The sequence below is a fragment of the Cimex lectularius genome, unplaced genomic scaffold, assembly GCF_000648675.2.
Source record: "Cimex lectularius strain Harlan isolate CLEC.00 unplaced genomic scaffold, Clec_2.1 scaffold116, whole genome shotgun sequence".
Classification (NCBI taxonomy): Eukaryota; Metazoa; Arthropoda; class Insecta; order Hemiptera; family Cimicidae; genus Cimex; species Cimex lectularius.
In genome coordinates, this window is record NW_019392765.1 from 83,092 (window position 1) to 109,549 (window position 26,458).

General features: G+C 34.6%; 1 protein-coding gene across 4 annotated transcripts in view; it reads right to left on the reverse strand.

Annotated features, from left to right (window-relative positions):
* Positions 1-26,458, reverse strand: part of LOC106663679 (adenylate cyclase type 8-like) — a 261,838-nt gene that overhangs the window by 23,722 nt on the left and 211,658 nt on the right. For all 4 annotated transcript variants that reach the window (XM_014388701.2, XM_014388699.2, XM_024227503.1 and 1 more), the window contains 2 exons: positions 11,402-11,587; positions 1,898-2,068 (listed from right to left, as the gene is read on the reverse strand). In XM_014388701.2, coding sequence (XP_014244187.1) covers positions 1,898-2,068; positions 11,402-11,587 — 357 coding nt within the window. The remainder of the gene's footprint in view (positions 1-1,897; positions 2,069-11,401; positions 11,588-26,458) is intronic.

Below are 26,458 nucleotides of genomic sequence, written 5' to 3' on the forward strand. Positions count from 1 at the left end.
TAGTCCAAAATCTTGGGGTTTGTGAACAGGTCCAAGAGATTTATGCAGGACAGCCGACCAAGTCCCGGACCTTTGAGGGAGGGGGTACGAGTCTACCCAGGCATTTAATCCCTCGGTTCTTGGTCGCCCACTCTCCATAATATATACCTACGAGAAGGAAGGCGAACTCATTTTAGGGACTTGAAGACAAAAACATTTTATAAGAAATTACTGAAATTGAAAGTGCGACGCGGGAAAGAATTATGAGTTACCAACCACCAATTAAAAATCTAGATGAACTTTCTTGGCATATGCCGCTAGTAAGCACTCTTAACAGTAATTTAGTCAATTCCCAGTTTGATGAGAAGTAAATTTCGAACGGTAAATAACAATTCAACATTGAACACTCAATGAAAAATCTCTTAGTGAATATTTTCCTACAAAAAGTATTCGATACGGCACTTGTATCGAATGACAATATTCGATACCAAAATTACTCGGTATCGAAAGAAAGTGCTCGATACTTTACTCATATCGATTGGTATAGCACGTGACTATCTATGACCCGTTAGTTTATTGTTTCTTTCTTTCCTCTCATTGTTTAATTAATTACTTAATTTTCATCAAGGGTTTGTATTTTTGTTGTATTGTTTAAAGAGATTGTATTATTTTGTCAATTTTAAATATTGTTATTTTTAGAAGATTATTATTATTATTTTAATTATATTAGTTTTGACTCAACGGCATTTTCTATTTAATTTATTATCCTCAGAACATGTACTTTTTAAATAAATGTGAAATATTGATGATTGCATTTTACAAAATAAGGAGAGCAGTATAAAAGATTGCAAATTTAAAAATGAACATCTATTAAAAAGATTTCATACTATGATTTCAGTGCCAACGGTGATAAAATCTTTTAAAAAGACAAAAGCAACGAGGCCTATAAATTTTTATGATTTACGGTTGTTCAGGGAAACAAGACTGTTTCAATGCTGAATGGGCAATGAATGTCTCGGGGCATCCCTGTTATTACTGTATACGACCTAACACTTTCGGGCTAAGGGCAATTTTTGGTTAGACCTCCGATCCTGGTTAGGTTTTACTGTCCTTCGTTTTAGAGATCAGATTTAATCTGATGGACGTTTTACCGTTCGTATTGTACAAGTTGTACAAGGGCGATAAAGCGTCAAACATACTGAGACTTCCAAAATGGGATAATCTTTTGAATCCCACTTACCGAAATGACCTGATTTTAAGTGTTTACCGAGATTATTTAAAGAGAATGGGGTAAGATTATTCAGCCTGGATGTTTTGTGGGAAAAAAACCGGCACCAACGGGATCCTGTAGAGATAGGATTTGAGGTCCCTTTGATGTCTGCAACCACTGCTTAGCGAGTTTATTTATTTATTTTTTAATATCAAAGATTAAGTAAGGCAGCAAGCTTAATAACTCGGCCAGCACCGAAAGGAAGGAACGATTATGCTTATTAAAAGGCTTAAAGCTGAATATTGCATATTTTTTAATTGAAAATTTCTACGTATAAAGAATATTTAACAATTATTTTCGACTCAATTCTGCATTTTGTTAAATGTTCATATCAAGCCTGAAATGTAAAAATGACCAAGATGAAAATTTAGGTGTGGTTAGATCTTTTCTGATCATCCTGGTGGCCTATCATCCCATCTTTGGTCCGTTAGACGCGTTTTGGCATTTCAACACATTCTGTGGCCGATGAAATATTTCAATTCATCTTATTGCTGAGTTACAATGTTATGTACTTTCTGGTCAACCTTTACTCAAAAACGAAATATCTAGGATCTTTTCATAAATGACACGTAAGTCGTTTTTTGGGTTGCGATTATCGTTCACGCGCAGAAATGTTCATTTCATTGTTGAATTAAAATTTCAAATTACCTTGCACGTTTAGTGTGGCCCATGTCGCTAATGCAGCCCAGTGGAGGTAATTGTTAGCGAAATTCCTCCAACAGCCCAAGGCGCACAGTGTGACGTTCGCGACGAGCCCTGCGCTTGTCCAGATGAGTCTGTCTTCGCTGCCCAATTCTTGGCCGTGAGCGCACGCTATTCCTAACAAAAATATTAGAAATTAAATATAATAACCGTAGCCTAAATCTGTCATGAAATTAATGTACAAATAAAAAAGTGTTACTTAGGGAATGTGAGTTATAAGAAAGACGCTTGACGATTATAAACAATCAAATAAATGTTTTTAATTGTGTTATTTAATGTTATCCATTGTCAAAAAATATTGAAAAATGGGTGGTGATTAGTGACCGTTAGTCGATGATTATTCGGAAATCGTGAGATGCGGTCTGGTGTGACGTAGATTTCAGAAAAGGGAACTTTCAACACGACACACAAGAATGGAACAATTACGCAGAAAACAAACTCTTTGATCCCTGAAGATGATCTCAATAAAGATTGAAACGTTGGCACTATAAAGAAAATATTTTTCTGAAACCTACATCACACCGGACCGCATCTCACGATTTCTGAATAATTATAAATAGAGAAAAGACGAGAAAAGGTGTTTGTTGTGATTAGTGACCGTCAATCGATCATTATTCAGAAATTGTGAGATGCGGTCTGGTGTGATGTAGGTTTCAGAAAAACATTTTCTTTATCGTGCCAACGTTTCGATCTTTATTGAGATCATCTTCAGGNTCTATTTTTAGACTATGTCTGTATTGTTTAAATTTAATGTGTGGTGATTAGTGACCGTTAATCGATAATTATTCAGAAATTGTTAGATGCGGTCTGGTGTGATGTAGGTTTCAGAAAAACATTTTCTTTATCGTGCCAACGTTTCGATCTTTATTGAGATCATCTTCAGGGCTCAAATTGTAAACTCGGCACGCAAGAATGGCACAATTACACAGAAGACAAACACTTTGAACCCTGAAGAAGATCTCAATAAAGATCGAAACGTTGGAAAGATAAAGAAAATTATTTTGTGAAACCTACATCACACCAGACCGCATCTCACGATTTCTGAATAATCATTGTAAAATCATATATTCACATAGTCGATTTGAGCAAGTAGAACCCCAGAAATAAATATATTAAAAAACGGAAAATTTCCGCTTTCAAAAAAATTTTGTTGGTTAAACTAGGGCCTATGGAGCGTTGTATCACCAATAAAGTTTTCCCACCAACCTGGTCGTCCCCTTGTCAGATTTACTTGACAAATTATGACCCTTTACGCCCTTTGAATTTTGGACTTGGAGTGCGAAGTTCGGTCCGATTTTGCCTCGGCCTGTCCCACTTTTGAAGAAGTAGTATTCTGTAGAGTGACTATCGTGCTGTACCTTACTTCGCTTTCTCGTTCGTTTGGAAGTTTTTCTATTTTTCGTGGCCTTGTCATTGGATCTAGCCGATCATCGTTTAAATTATGATCGTTGGAAATTCAAATTTTTATAGAACGAAGAAAGGTAAGGGAACCCTTCGTCCAGTTTTCCACCCCGACGTTTTCACCCTCCTATGCATCCGTTACTTACAGGGTGACTTTTCAGCAAAGAACATCCGACCTGAAGTTAATGAGTTTTAAATAACAACTGACACATATTTTCAAATACACTCCACTTTTAGCAAATCCATTTTGATCTTGATCTGCCCGTATTTTTTGAATATTCGAACTATTTTGGTCCGTTACGAACCGGATTAGAACATAATGAAATAATGTTAAACACATTACCTGGTAAAATTAGGGAAATACAATATTAAAAGGAAAAAATACATCGTTCAGTGTTGTCGCGATCTTGCATCTTGCATCAAAGAATGCACTGGATATTGTATGTTGGTCACCAAAATGAACTTTTTAAATTTAATTTTAGATTACCCTACAAATAATTTCCCGTATCTTCGTGCCTTCGGACCATTTGTTTCTTTTTACGGAATTATAAAATACTACTTACTAATACGGAGCTATATCATAATATTGTGAAGGGTATTCACGCAACCTGTGCTGTTTCGTAAAATCGTCTAAAGTGGCTTTAGTTCACTAACCACATGTTAGTTCTTTATAATGGAAGTGATTTAAGAAAAGCAATAAGAAAAAAGAAACCGTAAGCTTGAAAAATTGTGTTGAATTGTGGTCAAACAAAAAAAAAAATCTTAGGTATCAAACTATCTCGAACAAGGTACTTTTAGACAGAAAAAAATGCCTTTTTTACTTTTCTGCCATTTAAAAACGTTAATTATTCGCTGCTAACTGCAACTAAATATTCACAGAACGTATCAAAAAACCTATGATAAAGTTAAGTCACCCACCCAAATCCTGAAATCGGTTCTTAAGCCTACCACCTCTTTCTAACAGGCCCAGATTAACAAAGGAAAACGTTTTATATTTTAGGTGACGTATAAACTAGAGTAAAAAAAAAAAAAAAATCAATCACATAAGTAGTATAATCTGAGAAATGACGAGTTGGCCTTAACAAAACTGATGATTCCAACGTTGGAAAATAATATGTTAAATAGTTTTACCTCTTGGAACAGTCATTTTTTAATTATAATCAGGCAAGACATCATTCCATGGAAAATAATAAGATTCGCCCCTGAAATGATTGCCAATCATACGGACACAATTGGAAAAGAAGAAGTTGTACAGTTATCTCGGGAACTCGGGTTTTGTCCAACGAACCTAACTGTATATACGCATGGCTCCAAATCTGAAGAAGTTGGAGTGGCGTTTTTGGATATAAGAAGGAATAAAGACGGCAATTGAAATTACCCAAAATGGCAACAATATTTTCGGCCGAAGCGATCGCAATCCTACAAGCACTTAAATTCAGAAATGATAGTGAATCCAATTTCTCCATAAACCGATCAAACAGTCTAAGTGTCCTATCTGCACTTGAGAACCAAAGTATCCTCAAAGACCCGATCATTTTACATATCAAGAAATTGTTGATGAACCTCAGGAGGTATGTTTGATGTAGGTCAACGGGCATGACGGCCACAAATATAACGAGAAAGTTGATAAAATAGCAACGAGCGCCGCTCGATCATAGCTTAAGTAGATCGAAGGGAAAGTACTACGCTCTAATCCGACCGATTAGTACAAAGACATGATTTACACACCCAAATATCTCAAGGAGGAAATTAACAACAAGAATTAGGCTAAGATTGGACCATAATTATCTTCCACCTCGTCTAATCAATTGAAAATGTTAGTCTCTCTGTTATTTTCTTGTAACAATCGAACCATGGCGGATGCATATCATATGCTGTTAGCATGTCCTAAAACAACAACGGCAGGGAAAACTTTTTTGAAAACCTTGTAAAACATGAAGTCAATCTTCCATCCAGGGTGGCTGACACGCTAAAGGAAGTAGAAAAAAATCAAATAAAAAAAACCTGTGCAGGCTGTTCGTGGACAATGATATAATTATATGATGGAGTGATGTAAACAAATACAAACAAAATCGTTAGCAATTGTGTAATTATGTATGTAGCCATCTATTTATTTATACATACTGAGTGACTTTATAGAAGACACGGCTGAATTTCTCTTAAACCAATGACGTTATTAACAAAATACATGTTGAATATTTTTGTCTAGTTTCAATTTTTACCTTTTCTTTTGGAGAAAAATGTACCGGGGGCAGAAGCAAAGGGTACCGCAGGCACCGTTCAACTTTACAATTTTAAATACCACCCTATACATCCTGCCATATTATTTTAAAGGATATTTTACGCTGAAAACAATGGTGAAATAGGATTTTAAATTTGTCAAAAATGACAAAGTCATGGCATAAAGAAACTGTCAGCGTAATTCCGACAAGAAACCGAACATTTTACTGTACGTTCGCGAAAATCCTAATTCCCTTCTCCCAAATGTTGGAAGGGTTTTAGGTTTTCGAAAAAAAAATTAGAGATTTATTCCGGACTTACAATTTCAAGACGTATCCCTCTCATCTTTTCCAGGGACTTCGAGACTTATTTTTGCCATAACACTGTCATTTTTTACCAATTTACAATCCGCTTGCACCATTGTTTTCAGCGTAATAAATCCTTTCAAATGATGTGTCAGAATTTATAGGGTCGTATTTAAAATTTTGAAGTTGAACTGGGTCTGAGGTACCTTGTATAATTTTTCTACAAAAAAGGTAAAAATTTGAAACTAAAAAATATTAAACACGTATTTTTTGTTTGTTTGATGTGTCGAGCGTCATTGGTTCAAGAGGAATTCAGCCGAGCCATTTAAAAAGAACACTATTTATACATAAAATAAATAAAAATATATAAATATATTTATACAATACATGTTTATAAATATGTATATATGTATATACTTATTTATTTATTTATTTATACAGTTATATTGTACTACATTACATCTAGAACATTACGGGTTTTAATACTATTTATTTCACAGACATAAAAAAACCTGACATGGCTGTTTATATTCAAATAAAGCGTCTATGTAAATCTTTGTAACATTTGTAAATAATTGACCGGTTGTCCGAGTATAAACAACCCAGTTCCTGACTGGGCACGGGGAGTTTAATAGTTACTTGTACAAGTACAAAATAAAAAACACTAATTTATGCCGATGTGGAGAAATAGAAAGCAGTGAACACATAATTACGAAATGCAAAATATACCAGCAAAAAAGAAGTGAACTAGAAACGAAAATAAAAAGTAAAACAGATGACGAAAACAAATTGGTGATACTCACAAAAAATAAGTACAATTACGAACAGTTTACAAAATTTGTAAATTATGTATATGAAATAAAGGGTAAGGACAGTTCACAAAATAATAATCTATAAATATATGTAGCCAAATTATGTATTATGATTGTTCATTTTAAGTTGTTAATTATATTATATTATTATATATCATAGTATTTATATAATTGCTTATTATTCCCTTACAAGTTCATTGTTAAAATAAAAATTTGTTATAATTAGTTTAAATTGGTTAAATTGTTGTAAAACCGACCAGGTTACAAATTGCATGTTATAATTTATAAATTGTATATAGTGAAATTATTTGTATGGATTGTGTGTTTTCAAATTGTTTATTAAATGGATAAATTGTATATAGGCAAATTGTGTATCAGGATTGTTGATATTAATTTGTTAATATGTTTATTTAATTGTTTTATAGTTCCCTTACAATTTTAGAGTCAAAAAATAGTTTAAAAAAATATACAAAAATAATAAAAATTGTTATAATTGATATTATTTGTTTAAGATCGTTGTTATGATTATTGTTGTTATAATTATTAAAATTAAATATTTAGGATGTTATTATTATAATTTGTAACTGTATGTGGTTAAATCATTTATCTCAAATTGTTGGTTTGAAATTGTTAACTTAATCGTTCAATTATTTTACCAGATTATTTTTATTAAGAAATATAGAATAATAAATCNAATAAAAATTGTTATAATTGATATTATTTGTTTAAGATCGTTGTTATGATTATTGTTGTTATAATTATTGTTAATATTTAGGATGTTATTATTATAATTTGTAACTGTATGTGGTTAAATCATTTATCTGAAATTGTTAACTTAATCGTTCAATTATTTTATCAGGTTACTTTTATTAAACATATAGAATAATAAATCTCTATAAAACCAGATCGCCGCCCAGCGGTCCATCCCGGTAACGTTATAATATCCTTGTAACGGCTAAAGATCTGTGTAAGGGACCTGTTGTGATTTAAAAAAAAGTATATATAAAATGATTACTGAAAAGTAATTAATGTTCAAGAAAACAAGTAGAATGACCATCTTAATAATCGTTTAATTAAGTAATAGCTGTAAGAGTTTTTATACCGGTGAACAGCAAAAACACACAAACAAATGATCACAACAGGTTGTCCGAGTATAGTATGCAGTATTTATCAAAGGATGACTAATTATAGTTTTATGTCAAAGATTATAATGTAAGAATTATTTTATTTGTTGAAAAAAGGATGTTTAGGTTAAATAAAATGACATTTCTGTTTATGCGAGGCTTATTTCGAGGCGGTACTATTTATAACGTTTGCGTAAACAACGTTTCGTCGTTTTTTAAACGTTGGCTTATCGATGTCAACAAAGAAAGAAGGAAGGTAATTTATTTTCAATTTAACGCGAAACGTTATGAATTCATAATATGTGCTTACATGCCCGTTTTCGGATATTCAATTACTGGCAATAGTACACATTCCGTTCTTCTCGGTGTCACGACACAGGGTACGCCATGTTAAAAATAATACATGAACCATTGTCCATTAGCCAGGGGTCAAAAGTCGTGGATTTTCCGGCAATAGGAGCAAAGAGAATATGTCTGGAAATGAGAAAACGACAGCAGGCTGATAAGTCGATGTTCAATTTTTAAGGCGTTTTCCCAGAAAGGACGAAAATGTTTAATAAAAAAATTTTATTTTTATATTACAATTCGAAGATCATTTTTGATACGGTTAATACAACTATTAAGCCGTGATCAATAAAAAGTAAGTAAATTGAAAATACGGGATCAAACATGTTATTATTATTAATTTTACGAGGGTTCGCAACAGCAGAGGTCATATAAACCCTCAGGGTGGCGGTGTTTTAAAAAAAAAAGCCCATTTGTAAATATGTCAGGTTCGAATGCAGGGCCGCTGGATTCGAACCTGGGACCTTTACTTTACAGTGATGAGCGCCGGGTCAACACCTAAACTGTTGCGGCCACCAATGCCCCCATGTTATAATTATAATGCCCATCGAACCCTTTGAAATAAATTTCTACATAACCAATTAGATTTGACGCTTTTTGAGCAAGTTTAGCTCCACAGGTTTGGGAGGTGTGGACTTTTCCAAGTCTAGATGTTATGGTTTTTATCCATATCTCAAAAAAATATCCTCGTAATGCTTTTAAAATAAGTCAATTTTTACAAATGAGAAGGTCCTTGTGGATACATTGGCTTGGCCCCTTTGGCTAATGTCACAAGGTCACCGCGCTCAAGTCTGGGTCTTCCAGGGTTATGACGTTTTTGAAAAATTTCAAAGACTTTTTGTGAAGAAGCTTCTCAGTCTACCATCTATTTCCCCAAGTTATATGATAATCCTTGAATCCAGTTTGCCCCCTCTCTTTTCATATACGTTCTCCCTTCTATTGGTTGAGATAAAAAAGTCAGCCTCACGAGCGGGATTTGAACCCACGACCTTCGGATAAATATGTCGCTGCTCTAGCACTTAAGCTATCGTGACTTCGATCCTCTCTGACACCAACACCCATCACAACCTACAAACTTTCGAATTTTGTCGAATTTCAAAACTAGTGAAGTTATACTTCGTTTTATATATTAAATCCACCCAGCCGAAGGTCGTGGGTTCGAATCCCGCTTGTGACACTAACTTTTTCATTTCAACCAAAACCTTACATAAAAATATTATTTAATTGAAAGTGGTAATTTGGTCAATACACCACTAAATACAATCGATTATATTTACGTAAGGTTCTGAGCCTTCCGGATCATCGTCTGCCTAAAACCATGGCTAGACAGATAATTAGAAAGAACATTTCCTGGTTCATGCAATGGCCATCTCTAGCACAAAAATATTCTTGCCCTCTTCAAAATTCCGATGTTCACGAGATTCTCTTGGAACTTTTAAAACTACTCAATAAAATAAACGAAGTTCATCGTGAAGTGGTTACGCATAGAGTAAAAAGTACAGAAAGGTTTTGCTTGTATAGGCAATTTTCGTGGAGCACTCATTGTCCTTCATACTCAGACTTTCTCAGAACCTTAACCTTAGAGACTCTTGATGGCTCTTTTAAATTAAGAGGGGAGTTGTTATATCTGAAATTTAAACCCTGGGTTGTAAATGACCCATACAATGAAATCTGTCCTCTCTGTAACAGTAATGCACGGGGAAATGTGTATCACTTTCTGGGAATTTGCTCACTACTTTCAGAACTGTGTGATCATATTTGGGAAAGCCCGTTTTTTCCAGAGCTGAACTTCTTGAATATCTCATCAATCAAAAATCCCTCATTTTTAATATCTTTTGCTCGGCACGCCTGTAGAGTGAACTCCAGTAGCTCCCCAGTAGCGTTCAGATATGCAATTATTGTCGACACTATGAAATTAATTGTAAGCAGTTACATACTGTACTAAAGTTTTTGAAGAAATAACAAGTTTCCTTTAAATTTTACTATTATTCCTTCATTTTTTTTTCTTGTCATTCACACTTTATATGACTTTTTTTCTTCTCATTTGTTTTATTTTGTTTATATAATATCTATAATTAAAAGTTTTATTATGCATTAACTCAGCAGACGGCTCCTAGCCATGCTTATTATACTTTGTACCAATTGTTATATTTTTCTATTTTAATAAAGTATTATTATTTTTAACAAGGTCACAAAAAAATCGTGCTTCCTGAAAATACTTAAATACTTGACCTTAGTTTGAATACAAAAATCTGTTGATAGAGTAATAAATCAATGTAAATGTTTTAAGTATGGTACCATAACCTGAAAACTACAACTTTTTGTATTGAGATTTTTCCATGAAAACTGATGTTATCTTTTGTTCCTTGTAGAAATACTTCTAAATTATGATAACAAGAATTTTTCACACGTAACCTTTATATTTATGTAATATATACATTTATTCTTGTGTTGTGATATTATACTAAACCAAATAATTTAAACAGACATTTTTTCTCATAAATTTTCCACATTCTCAGTTAAAATTTTGAAACACTTCAGTTATCAACATTTAAAATGCTGCGTTTAATAGTTATCAAATGATGGCGATATTTATCTCGAACACACATGTACCCAGAGGCACGTAAATGCAAATTTAACCGTACACATCGTGGAAAGCGAAGGACGTCAAACACAGCTAAGTTCTAGACAATGCCCTGCCCTAATCCTTGGATAACAGATGTTCGATTCTCCCGTGCTTCTAATGGGCCGGGGTCGGGTTACCAATAGACATTGCAAATTGAATTCGAGGAGTTCCTCCGAAGTTGCTGGCTCATCTTTAATTTGCTCCCTTATTCAAATAAGTCTGTCGACTCTCATACGACGATATTATTTTTTTTGTAAATTTTTTGAAGGTTTCTTAATGTTATATTAATAGTTTTAATTCCCAAACAACATTCATACTGACCTGATGTGTGACAGTAAATCCTAATAAATATTAGACAAGAAAATATTGAGCTTGATGTGTGAGTTTTTTTCATAGTGAGGAATTATGGGCAACATCAAGGTTTGTTACTAGGGTTAGAACTATTTTGGAAATAAATTCAGTGACATATCGTAATGACGGCCTTTCACCCTAGAGAAATATTATTTCTGGATTTTCATTTCGGAGAGAGGGTAGATTTTTTACGGCCGCACTATAATTTTTTACTCTGACATAAAAAGGGCCGTTATCGAGGAGTCGATACGGTTTTTAAGGCGTACCTGCGACTACGAGTTTGACGATGGCGTCGACCAGGTTGACTATGATCAGAGATCTCTGCCTCTGCCGGTGGGAGTAGCGCTGGTATGCTAGTTCAAGGCGCTTTTCTCTGAAACTGTTGGTCAACGAAAGAAGATAGACGCCCTTGTAGACCTTGCCTCTTTTGAAGACCTCGGTTTCATCCAGATCTGCAACAACAACACTCATTGTAACCACAATTTACAACTTGTCTTACAACTAGAACCTCGAGAAATTTCTAAACTTGAGAAATTGAATTTCAGAAAAACTTCAGCTAATATTGTTCTACGAAGGAATAACGGTGATGGTACTATTATCGTGTATTTTGTGTCTTTTTTCTTAATGGTTTCTGAAGATTGGTGACAAATATGATTGGTGCAATTAATATTTGGAAGTATTCATTTATAGTTCGTAGTTCGTACATACATGTTATCTATCATTATGATTTAATATGATCTAACCAGTATATATTCTCTAGTTTTTAATATTTATTTGCTATCAAAACAAGATTGTCCTGACCTCTGGTCGAGATGAAACTTTTCTAATTAATTGTAGGGGGAAAAGTCTAAACTGTTCGCTCCTGCAGTGTTGACTACAAACTAAAAACTTTTCATATCGATCATTCTTCCTGTGTCATGATAAAAATATGGCGATGAATGAAATGAAGGTAACAGTAGATTATATTTCATGGTGGCTATAACTTATTTTGAGTATTGTTAAATGCAATATAAGAAATACTAGATAGATAAAAATAAAAAGACAATTGAAAAGCTTATATGAAAAATGTATATAAGCCTTGTAAACGTTTTTAAAGGAACAGTTTTATAAATATATGAAACGCTAGCCAAAAACTAGGATGATACACAAGTGCCGAAAACCATGTATCATTTTTATTATCGTTTCGATCTAAAATATCTAAATAATTCATTATATTTAGTGGTCTATTGACCAAATTATTTCTTTCAATTAATTAATATTTTTATGTAAGGTTTTTGGTTGAAATTAAAAAGTTAGTGCCACGAGGGGGATTCAAACCCACGACCTTCGTCTCAATATGCCGCTGCTCTTACCACTTGAGTTATCGTGGCGAAGGTCCGTGGGTTCGAATCCCGCTCGTGACAATAACTTTTTCATTTTAGTATTTAGTAGTTATAATTGATCGTATTAAATATTTTGATTTATTAATTATTTATTTTAAAAATTCCATTTTAATTTAAGATCTTTGTTGAGATGAAAACGATAGTTACGATAGTTCAGGTGATTAAAGCAGCGGCTATTGAGCCGAAGGTCGTGGGTTCGAACCCCGCTCGTGCACTTCCATTTCAACCAAAAATCTTACATAAAAATATCTAAATAATATTAAACTTCTAGAGAAAGTAACAATTTTTATTAGTTATCCTAAATTTGAAATATATAGTTTGATGTGTTTGAAGTTTATCATGCAAAATATTCCTGTGCTCTATGTAAAATACGGAGATAAAAGCAGTCATGACGAATGAAAATTGGAAATTTCAGCAGATAAGATAAAAGAGAAAATAAGCTATCCAATTTACACGGTATCAAATTTACACTCGGGCTGGAAACAAAACAACCAAAATCTATTTAAACATAAATAAATAAACAACGATTCAGTTGATAAATGAATCCCCATTCCGTAATTTACCCAAATTGGATGTTAAAATAGACGCGCGAAACAAATCGAAAAACAGCAGAGGCCTTTGTTTCGATTGACGCCTCTGAATTAAACTTGTGACAAGTTAATCAAACCAATGAGGTCAAACGAGATCATTAACATTGTCCATTTATTAACGGTGTCGACAAAATGGAGAATATATTTGTCTCGATTCAGAACATAATATATGGACTGTTTATGAACGATCCATCCGTCTTTTTCCAAGAGGACCATCAATCTCGAGCCATATCAGGCTGGCGTCTCGTTGTATCTTGAATGTATTCATAAAACAAGAAATGTTGTTAGAGATCTGCTGAGATTTAAAAGAAATCGGCTCAATATAATTTTGCTTTTAAATATTACCATTAAATCCCTATGATTATAATAAATCCATATGACCATTTTAAAACAGATTTAACAGGTATAGGCCTAATAAAAATTGTTCAAGCTGTTGGATAATATTTTGTACAGTAGTTTGCTAGGTAACTACCTAACCAGACCAACTTCACGAAACTTACATCATTTAGATTAAATGTCATATTTTCTGAAACACGATTATTGGATCAGGTGAAGTTTCTGAATATAGAAAGAGTATATTTTTTAAGAAGGACCTTAGAGCCTTTAAGGTTCATTTTTGGCAGAAAGACAGAAAACGCTTTATAATGAAATTTTCCACCACCATCGATTAAAGAAAAATATTTTATTTATAAGACTATGAGCTTCTTGAATCCAATAATGAATCCATCACGCTGATGGATCATTATCTCTTGCATTTGTGATCGGCTGAGTTTTAACGATCCGGTGCGTTCATTAACTTACCCTATCATTGAAGAAGAATTCTTTCTCTGCCAGTAAAGCGGACATGTCGCACACAAGTGTTGATGAATCAATGCCAAAAAAAAAAAAAAAAAAAAAAAAAAAAAAAAAAAAAAAAAAAGTGTTGATGAATGATTTCTATCTTTCAAATAATTGTCAAGCTTCTAGCTTTCAAGCTTTCTCATCAGTCTTGATGGGGCTCTGCTAATTAAATAGGTAGCTACTATCAATTTGCTTACAGGAAGCAGGCATGATCGGATTTAGTGGAATTGAGCGTAGGCTAAACGCACGACCGAAAAATCTTGCTGGTTGCATAGGCACAACGCCGTGTTTTACAAAGGTTGAAAAGAAAAAACTAGAATCGGACAAATTATTAAAAACTTAATTTTGTTTAAAATATACGATATTATGTTATCTTAGAACAAATTTTACATTTAAATTAGAAGAGCATTTTATTAAAACGATGTCATTTAACTGAAAGACATTGCTCGAACCGGTGACCACTGAAATGTCAAGTAAGGACGTGAGGAACTAAATTTTCTCTTCAAATTATAACCGAAATTGGATCAAATATTTTCACAAAACTTGCAAATTGACGAGGCGGTGTAAGTTCATCCTTCGTTTTAACTAACCACCCAATATTGTTTTTTGTTTTTGTAATAACAATTTAATAATCCAATTTATTGTAAAATGTCACGAGAATTTGACTTTATAAACATAATATGAATTGTTGGGATTGATGGAATTTTAAAGATTTATACGAGCACGTTGTTTTCTTTAGGATAATAATTAATGCGTATTGTGTCAAGACTGGGGTAGTTCAGAAGAAAAATGAATGAGCAAAAAAAAAAAAAAATCAGACTAAAAGTGAATACAAATAGAGAATGAGAAAGGGTAGATTTTATGCTGTTATTTTAAATAAATATGTATTTTTATCTCTCCTTTGTAGTATTTTTGGTTTTAATTTATGTAAATTAACTTTTTAAGGTTTAATTTTTTAAATATTGCACGTTCATATCTATTTTTCTTTTGCAATTATTATTTTAATTATGTAAAAACACCTACGAATTTGTTAAAAAATATTCTTGGTCCATACATTTAACCAAATCCATGGATTTGGATTTATGTAGGCCAAAATCTGCATATGTACCTGCTTACATACAAACATGTGCCGAGTTGGGGCCTATTGCCTTCTCGTATAGTCTACGCCAATTCAAGCTTTTGCTATTTACAGTAAATTACCGGCAAACTCAAGGATCACCCACCCCGGGTATCTGTCCAGGCACAAAGTTGGGCTCCAGGTGCTATCAACAGCTAGGTCAATTCAGCACCGAACGCACGCAGTTCTAAACCCATTTGTACTTACGTTCATCTTTAAATACATTCACTCCTATTTACATACCATTCATTCAATTAGGGTGATGGAGTACTCCTTTACACGTATTATATAACTAACCTAATTGAAGGTCATGGGAACTCAATATTCCACTATCAACCCTCTTAAATCACACATTTGATCACATACATTTACCCTAATAAATACATTCGTTCTCAACACAAACTAGGTGTACACTACTATTATTACTATATACAATAGAACAACCTCGTTTCCTCCACGAATCGGAATAGGGGATCTAGATACTTGCTGCCGTGTTCAAGCACAGTTCTCAAATCGGGTTGCGTACCTGCGCGCTCTCTGTTTGGAGCCTAGGAATTAACCCTTCATTTAGGTGGGACACATTGAGCTACCTTTCTCTGTTTGCCGGACACACACGCGGGCTTTGGCCCAAATGTAAGTGTCCGTGTGCCAACGTGGACTATTGTTAATGGATGGCCCTTCTTCTAAGAGTCAGATCTTCCAAGGGTCACCAATCAACAGTGCTCTTGATAGGAAAGAGTCTCTCTGTTGACTTGAAGCTGCCACCTTCTTTTAATCATGTTTTTATCGCATTTTTCTTGTCAGAGGGCCGCTGTGGTTAAGTGCGGAGGTTGGGGCGTCCCGTCATTAGCATAGCCGGCTCGTCCGCCTTTTCATTACCCTCCCAAGCCTATTTGGCCAAGTACCAAGTGCCGAGAGACTCCAGTTCGTGGCATTTCTCCAACAGAAGCAGTACGATAGGGTTGACGGAAAGCCTGTCATGTACCGCAATAGCCGTGCTGAGGGAGATGGTGCAGACTAGGTCCCCACCCCAAGCTCTGCAAAATTGCATACATTTCTGCCGTATAAACGGATGAATGGACGTACCCTCGCGATACTCGGCACATACCACACCCTCGTCGGCTTAAATCAGTCTGTAAAGGCGAGCCGAAAGCCAATGTACCTTGATCTAAGCTCCAAGAATTTAGCTCGGTAAAGGTATCGCGGAGTAGACGACGTGGCTAACACGGCGTGATCTTCCCGGAGAAGTACGGTAGGAAGGACCCAGTGCGGAGTCGGCCGTTTGCCCCGTCCGAGTACAATTCAGAGAGTCATCCCCGCCTCTCTAAGCGTATTCCCAGAGATCGCGTCCGGGTTTGAAGTCACTCGTATATTTTACTATAATAGCATCAAAGGATCGCACCCGAAAGCTAATGTCCCAGTTTGACAAGGAATCCCGCCACATAGTAAAGGGTGAGCTTCTCTCTCCGAAATTCGCGCGGCAGCAAAGGCTGGCCAAACGGCATGTTTTGAACGCACCAGAGACCGCTCGAAGACCTTTTATTATTATTATTGTAGTAAATTTACGTCTTTTGGCCCGTCTGCTTTTCTTTCTTCTTACCTATTATTCACCGAACTGATCTGGATTTATTTCAACCCCACAAATCCACTAGATACTTATGTGCATTTTGGCTGTTTCCGGCCATCTCGGCCAACCTATCCTTGCTGGGCTGTTCTTTTTTGGAATTTCGACATCTTCAGTAGTGCAGTAGTGGGTTTTTATATTATTTTACTCTCTACTCTTTTGTAATTTTTTTATATCAAAAGATTTATTAAATCTTCATTTGTTGGTGTCTTTGTCAGAAATTGTCTCTTCAGTTAAAAGTAACAATTCTTTTGCCGTGAATATTCGTTTATGGCAGATATTGTTTCAACTCAGTGTTGTTTATAAAACTCTTTTCATATTTCATGCATGCTAGCTTTTTGTAAAGATCCAAGTCGTGACAAAATGTCAGTAAATAATAGCCACTGAGGAGAGCATACTTTGGATTCAGAACACGTACGTTTTCTTTAACCAAAAAGTAAATCGTGTGTCATCATAGACTAACGTGTAAGTATTATGATACACATAGAGTGTACACACACGCAAGCCTTTTAGTATTATAAAAGGCAAACGGTAAAAATAGAGAGTGATGCTTATCACCATTTACATAGCAGTCCATAAATAGCAAGGCTTTGAGGGCAATCGCTTCCGTCTAAGATACGACTATCGCAACAGGAATTGCTTCTACTTCTGACAACTGAAGGCTATCAAATATTTGCCGCGACGCCGAGGTTAGTAACTACGTCAACTGGAATTAACAGTAGCGATAATTTGCTCACAGGAAGCAGTCGTGTTCGGGTTTAGTAGAATCGAGCGTAGGCTAAACGCACGACCGAAAAATGTTGCTGGTTGCAGAGGCACAACGCCGTTTTTTTTTTCAAGGCTGAACACAACTTAAAAAACTGGAATTGGACAAATTATTAATGACTTAATTATATTTAAAATTTATGATAAAATAACATATTTTTATGTTAATTTGAACCAATTTTACATTAAAATTAGAAGAGCATTTTGTTAAAACGATGTCCTTTGACAGGAAGGCATCGCTCGAACCGGTGACCACTCAAATGTCAAGTAAGGACGTGAGGAACACAATTTTCTATTCAAATTATAACCGAAATTGGATCAAACATTTTCACAAATCTTGAAAATTGACGAAGCGGTGTAAATTCATCCTTCGCTGTAACTAACCACCTAATATTATTTTTGTTTTTGTAATAATAACAATTTAATTATCCAATTTATTGTAAAATAACAAGAGAATTTGACTTTACAAACATATTATGAATTGTTAGGATTGATGGAATTTTAAAGATTTATACGAGCACTTGTTTTCTTTAGATAATAATTGTTTTGATGCGTATTGTATCAAGACTGGGGTAGTTGAGAAGAAAAATGTGAGCAAAAAATTTTCTCGTCAAATTATAACCGAAAGAGGTTAAAAAAATTTTACAAAATTTTAAAATTGACGAGGTGGTAGGGTGTAAGTTCATCCTTTGCTCTAACTAACCACCAAATATTGTTTTTGTTTTTGTAATAATAACAATTTAATATTTCAATTATTTTTTTGACAGGGGCGTCCGACAGCTTGGTCATTTCAGCCCCGAAGTACTAGCAAAATACCGCTACACACTCATACGCAATCATACCAATAAATACAATCATACCTTGACCTATATTGATCTCACTGTTTGCTAGATGGAGTACTCGATATTCCTCCATCTACCTGTCCACTACTTTAATTTGGGGTCGATTGGGTACTTTAAACGTTTTCCTCCATAAACCCAAGTCACGCACGCAACATGAGGGGCTATGGAGATGCCACGTCACCATCAGCCTCTCCCCATTCACACCAATAAATACATTCACACAAACATACGTTAATCACACTCATTCTGTTTGGTAGATGGAGTACTCGATATTCCTCCATCTACCTGTACCCTATAATAAACTAAACTAAATTGGGTTCGATGAGGTATTTTTATAAAATTTCCACCATCAACCCATCCAATTTATTTAAAATGTGATCAGAATTTGAATTTATCCACGTCATATGAATTATTAGCATTGATGAAATTTTGAAGATGTATATTAACATATTTTTTTATTTAGGTTAATAATTGTTTTGATGACTATTAGCCTGAAGATATTTAGCTTAATAATATAAAAACGCGATTTTATTTAATTACGGAATAATTATTAATCAATTGAACAATTAACATTTAAATAATCAACAACAGCTTTTTAATCAGGGCTTTTTGAACGTTTAAATTAATATGATAATTGATGTTACATAACTAGTAATTATTAATTCTAGTTAATCGTTGTTAATCCCATTAACAGCCTTGCATGGTTTTATCTAGCCAATAAACATAAAAGGTTGTCTAGAGTCTCGATCTTCATCATTGAGATTAAAGCTATCATAACAAAGTTTCTAAACAAATACTAAACTATGAAGTCATTAACACCAACCTTGCCCCAAATATGGTTTATATTGCGTGCCTTCTGAGACACTGGTTTGTCCCTAATTAATTAATTCAAGAGGGCCATGGACGAAAATCAAGAAATGACTTTTTTGGAAATGAATATCGAAGGTTTATAACATTATAATAGACAGAATGAGTCTATTAATATTATGAACTATTAATAATATTAGTGTATACCTATTATTAAATAATTTATATAATAATAAGCTGAGAACTAGAAAAATAATTTAGTTTTATAAAATATATCAACAAATAGTTCACATAAATAATTGTCAAAAAAACATCAGCCTATAAATTTGTCTTAAGGGAGGCGGGGAAATAAAAATGAAACATTCCTTACAAACAAATATGTCATATATTCCAGATTAATCAGATTAACAAATATACAGTGGAAAAGAACAAAATGTAATAAGAAATATATTAGGGTAATATGTTAACCCGATGTCGATAGGAAATTTAACATTTTTGTTGAATTTTAGGTTTTTCTCCAGTATCTCATGTTATTGACCGACGGCAAAGTTCACCAAGCCGTAAATCGATTGTTGACGCTCTTTTTTGCGGATAAATTGACCAAGTCTCCTAAAGTTTCGCACAACTTCGCGGTGGAGAGTGCCGAACGTCGCAAAAATGGAGATTTAAATGGAAAAACTAGATGGAAGACTTTATTTACCCCGAAAAACAATATTTTATTCAGCTGTCGTATCATACAGTTTTCTCCAGCCGTTGACAGATTTACAAATTTCAGAGGATATGTTCACAAATAAAATTTGCATATATTTAGGACAAAGAGGTTTTACAACCCTTGCCTACTTCGAAAAAGAGAATGGCATCGTTATCAACAGTGTAATAAATGTAAGTTAAGGCCCTTGCTGCTTTCATAAAAAGGGATTTTCCTTTTTATACTCCGCGAACCATTAACTCAGCTGGGCTAATCCAGGAATTCTTTGTTGCCGGATTTTTTTTTTTGGTGGTCGTGACCTTAGAATAAAGAAGAGGCTTTTATCGCAAATCGAATCTAATTTATTGGTTTTTAAACAGTCCCGGCTGGAAGGCTAACCGGTCATAAACAAAAGCGAGAAAGCAAATAGACGTTTCAACGATTATAGCGTATCTGATAAACGGTATTTTTTAAAAGTCTGTTTGGAAATAGAAAGTCTGCAATAACGTGGCCCAGTAAAATAAAAATTTTAATCTGCAACTTTTCGCAGTGAAAATGGAAAACGAATGGTAATTATTAAAAGTCCCATTGAACGAGTCCTTGGACAATATTCTCGGTAAAGTAGGTAATCAAAACCAAGAGATCCAGCGTGGTCCTTAACTACGAAAGATTGTCACTTGTTTTATTTATTTAGTTGTTTTTTATTTTATGATCTATTTACTAATAAATGAAATAAAAGTTATTTTTCTAACAGCTGAAAATTTAGATATATTACACTTCAAATTAGTAGAATCTAAGACTGAAATAAATACATATCATCAAAACATTAACGAATGTTCCTGGTAGACTTTTCCAAAATGACGGCCATCTTTTGCGATTCAAAGGCTAGTTAATGATCCAAGAAATAAAACTCCGGTTTGAACAGGAAATCCGACAAAACAAATGAAAGGAACATAGTTTCTACCTAATATGTCTCACAGACGAACCTAGCTGTTCTTCCGAGAAATGTCCTCATTTCCGTAGATGAGACGTGAAAGAGGTGGGTAATGAATTACATCTTTCAACTCGGAAGAATATATAAACGGCTAAAATTTAATAAGCAATTTACTGGACTTGACATATTTTGAAACATTTATTTAATCTGCCAGTAATTACAAAAATAGAAAAACGACGTAATTAATCTAGACATTATTTTATGTGAAAAGCACGTTCTTATTTGCATCTTTACATTGAAAAATTGAAGTAACTAACAATTACAAAATATGAATAATCTAATTTAAATGCTGCATTTGATTCGTTATTATTTATTTGTTTAACATAACACCTTTAAAGCCCTTTTTATTGTTGAAAAGAACAATTTTTATTGTTGGAAAGATGCACATAAACTGTCACAAAGTAAGGAAAGACAAGAAATATATAAGTAATAAAGAAATGGTAACTACCTTCAAGAAGTAAACTTAAAAACTACTTGTATAAAAGAAATATGGTTAAATAATAAATTATTTATTAAAATAATGATTAATTTAGGTAACACAATTAATCTTAGTAATAAAAGGAATGAGCCAAAATATAGTAAATAAATATTGGACACAAGGAAATAAAATAAGTTTAAAATAATTAAATTTCTTCTTAAAACCATCAAGTAACACTGAACGATAGGTAAAAAATTAAATTGCACTTGAAGATTAATTTAAAAAATCAAGATCTCAAGAGAAGAGAAATAAAGCTCAGTTGAAGATTCGTTCGAAGCCAGCACATCTGCCCATTTTTTTAAATTACACAAAATTTGTAAACATAATAAATAATAATATTCAGAAAATGGGCAGATGTGGTGGTTTTATGTGATAAGAAAACCAGACGAAAGTTAAAAAATGTAATTGTAGAATGTACGAGTGAAAGATCTTAACTCATCATCAAAGGAAAATGTTCTATTGTATGTAATATGGTTGAAACTAAAATTTCGAGTACTGTAAGATGTTTAATGTTTTAAACACAATAAAATAATTAGTAATAGTTTCAAAATTGTGATGAAGGGGATTTATTGCTCGAAAGCTTGACAAAAGAACTGAGTATTTTTCTTTCTTGCCTTCACTGCTTTCGTAAGAACTGCTTGTTGTAGTTAATTTCTATATTAGTGAAAAAAAGAAAAGGATGGGCTAAAATGTTTAGAAACACCTATCAAAACTGTTAAGAGCTAACAAAGCAAATTTACTAGATGCGATGTGATTTGTAGTTTTTTTTAATTTGCTTTGTTTGAATGACATTACAATTACCTTCAATTCGGCAACAAAACAATGGAGATAGGAAATGTATTCAAAATTAAAGAAAATAGTTAAGAAAATATATGTTGGTAGTGATCCAATGATGTTAAACTGTGTGCTTCATTACACTTGTGCCATTATCACTTTCACCGTCACTGCATCAGTTCGCTAAGAGGATTGGAGAGGATTTGTCGAGATGCGAGTTTTTGAATATGCTGATTTATGGTTGGGACGATTTTGTGACATTTTCGATAATCGGAGCGGTTTTCGTCTCGGTATGTGTAGTTTAGTTCGATACTTAAAACGGAGAATCAAGGATTTTTCCTAAGATTAACTATTGGGCAGTTTTGATGTTGGAACCTTGGCTGAACTAACCATTTGCAGTGTTTTATTTTTAAGAAGCAAGTCAGACCATTTATGAAGAAGTCGTATAAGAGCCTTGTATCGGGTCATACCTTCTTGTCCTTGATAGGATAGGAATTATCGGAGGAGATGGCTGTATCGTCTGCAAAAGTGAGTGTGGTTGTTTGAGGAGATGGAATATCAGCTGTATAAGCCTGGCATAGAGTGGTGGGTAGGACGCTACTCTGAGGAACCCCAGCATGGTTAAGGAAATATTCTGAAAAGGAATTTCCTTCAATGACGAAAAACCGGCCGGTGAGATAACCGTGCAGTATGGGATAATAGGTGAGGGTAGGATGCTTTTGATCATGAATAAGCCTGGGGCCAAACTTGATCAAAAGCTTGGCTTTTGTCAAGAATGGCCCCAGAACAGTACTGTCCCAATACAAGAGAAGAAGACATAATGCAATTAGTTAGTTAATAAAAATATTTGTTTTAACAAAAAATGTTATATTAAAAAAAACGATTACTCCAGTTGTTACAGGCTACAGGTTAAGGCAGTTAACATAAAAATAAACAATCAATTAAGGTTTTTAGTTGAGATAAAAAAGTCAATGGCACGAGCGGCATTCGAACCCACGATCTTCGGCTTGATACGCCGAGAATCCAACCCGATTACACGACATTTGAAAAATGGCATAAAGGAGGGAAAATACAAAAGGTGCGGTTGAGAGGGGAAGTTGGTGTCCGAGTGGATCGAGGTCACGATAGCTCAAGTGGTAGAGCAGCGTCGTATCAAGCCGAAGATCGTGGGTTCGAATCCCGCTCGTGCCATTGACTTTTTTATCTCAACTAAAAACCTTAATTAATTGTTATATATTAATTGGTCAAGCGGACCACGAAATTAGTGCATTTAATAAAAATAAACAACTGAATTGTTCAAAGGTTGTTTCTTATGTATTAGAAGTTGACCCAGATTATATAATATTCCTAGGGACAAAATTCTCGAGAAGTAACAAACACACTGGAGTCTTCTGGAACCTGGAAATGTTATTAACGCGACATTATTTATTTTGCAGAAATGAGCTGAAAATATTGTATTTCCGGGAGATACCGTGTTAATAAGCAAGATTGTCCAGTAGATTTGCGTGTCAGTATTGAACTAAAGACGTTACCGACATAGAATCGTCATTTCACGGTTGCCGACCTGGTTGGAAAGGATTTCACGAGGGGGGAGGTAAATTTCCAATTGGCACAAAGCTCCGGAAGTCTGCAGTTACCCGATAAATGAAGCATCTGGCGTTTTAAAGGCCCGCGAGAGCATGCTTTTCGTGCAAAGCCGATTATTCGAGACACCTGCTTTGTTTCATAATCGGGGATGCTGGCTGCGATCGAGTGATCAAATTCACCTGACGGGCAATTAATACCCTATTTTTGGCCCGACATCATGTTTATTTTTTCGGTCCATCAAATTAACTCAAAACGAATGTAGCGGCATGCGTGTTTAAATAAACAAATCTAAAAACAACATGACATCTACAATTTTATCCTTTTCAGATAAACAGATTTTTGGAATATATTTCAAAGGTTTGGTAATCGATTGTGTTACATATTATCTGTTCAATAGCGTGTTGCTCTCAATAATATTAAAAAAAATAAATGTATTAATTCAATGGCTACAATCAAATCAAATTCTCAAGTTCCACATTTTTAATGCAGTACTTATTCCCTGGAACCACCAAATTTCCAAAAAATTCATTATTAATATTATATTGAATACATCAGATTCGAGGTAAAAATCCTTATTTTTTGGGATTAACTTTTCAACTTTGACCTTGTTTTAAATTGCGGAAATCAAGCCCCGTGTGACAATAAAGCAGTTAACAGTGAGCCAATCGATACTTCTACCACCGGTTCACAAACCAATAACCAGAGAAAATCCCGGCCAATTAATTTTACGACTTAATGATTTTTGTGTAGAATCGTTTTATTAAAAATGCCATCTCCCTTCCACCCAAAGGAAGTCCGTTTGACGTCCTCGAAAAGGTATTCTTTCTTCTTAAATTTAAAGTTGTTTTTATTAACAGTATCAGCCACCACCCTGCCAGTTAACACCTGAAATTTGAGCTCTGTTTCAGCCAAGAAATTGACACAATAAACTTTTTCACTTTTATTCTTCAACATTTATGTGTAGTTAAGTACAAATTTTAATCTCGCCACGTTCAGGTTAAAATACCTTCTTTTCACAGTGATATAGTGTAATTGTGAAAATAATTAACACAAACTGAATAGAGCCGTTAATCCACAACCATAGCGCGAGTGAGAGTGGGTATTCAGTGGGGGTAATCCCTACTGTGTACATCGGTCTCCGAGTACTATCTATTGTACTAATCCACTTGCTCTAGCGAGCGCTATGAGCAATTTACCCACTGGCCGGAGCCAGCCAACACCATACACGGGGGGATTCAACCTACAGGAAAAATAAAATGAAAAAGAACGACATCACCAACATCGAAATCACTTCGAACGTCACCATATCACAACCAACAACAATCATGAATCAAACACTCACACAACTGGGCCTCCTCCAATTATAATAAAAAATATACAAAATTTCAACATTGTACATCAGTATTGGAAATATGATTAGTAAAGACACCTAGCACTGTCGGTCTTGGATCAATAATATACTTATGCGAACTTACGATAGTTATAGAAGATCTATAAATTTCCTTCAAGACAAAAAAATCCGACTTTCAATGTTATCATCTGAAAGAAGAAGATTCATACATTTTCATAATTCGGAGATTATACTACGCAAAACCGTCCGACGGGATTAAAAAAGGCTGGAAAACTAGAATTTTAAGTTGGCCCACAAAGTGAGTATTCTATTTCTTGGACCCGTCTTATAGTTATTTAAAGTCCTAGTTCGAATTAAAAAGAATCCTGAAATATTCAAATTACAATACTTAACATACACTAAGATAACAATCGGGGAACCCAGACAGCCAAACATGATACTTCAACACAAAATCAAGAATATGGGTACCCAAACAGGCATGCCATCACCTTCCGAAATGTTAAGTGCTCCGGAGACTGTTTTAAACCACCAACCCTACCTACCACCAGTGCTCTTTGTGGCGGGCAACTACCGTGGATGTGTCACATAGTGAATTGCAGCACGTTCAGACAGGATAGCCAGCAAAGATCCGTCAATCGTACAACCTCCACTAACCACGAAGCCTCAAAATCTAGGAATAAGGTCATGCACAATAGGACAAACCAGGTACAATCTACGGATCCACCCTCAAAAGGAAGACAGCTACAGCCAGCTAACAGCGAATCACGCAAGATCTTCAATCAGCAAATAAGCTACACAGTGTGGCAGCAACATCTGTAAGAAAAATTTTACCCACCTCCATCCGTATCCCCACTCGTTCTAACGACATAATGATTGACTTTACCTTCATCTTAAACGACTTCAAATCCTTGTCTAAAACATTATTCCCCCTTACTTCTCAGAAAGCACAGGCACCTTCCAAAACATCTCAATTTTGTGTACAGCACATCGGCAGCCCCTATATACACCCTACAGTTTGAGTCTATTGTCCGATCCTTATGAGAGATAGGGGGAGATTTAAACGCTAAACACCCCACCTTGGGGAGCAGAACTACTTACTCCCGGGGTTCCTCCTAAAAAATATCCTCTTTCCCCATAATTACATTTATCTATTCCCTGATCAACCTACTGACCCACCGACCTTAACCACTCTCCTGACACATCTTTGTGGTTCTTTCCGTCGTTCTATTGATTCCGTAAGCGACTTCTCCTCGGGCGACTCTCCTCTGATCCTCACCCTGGACACATCTTTCTTATAAATACCCACAACACTGTACCATCTTACCTCTGAAATCCGAATGATCTAAAAACCGTTCATCCCAGTTCCGATCCAAACTCGAATCCATATCCACCCAAGATAACTCCCTATGGCTACCCACTGAGAAAGTCAGAAAGAGCACCCTCCCCAATAAGACGCCCCATCGTATCATGAACCTGATCAAGTA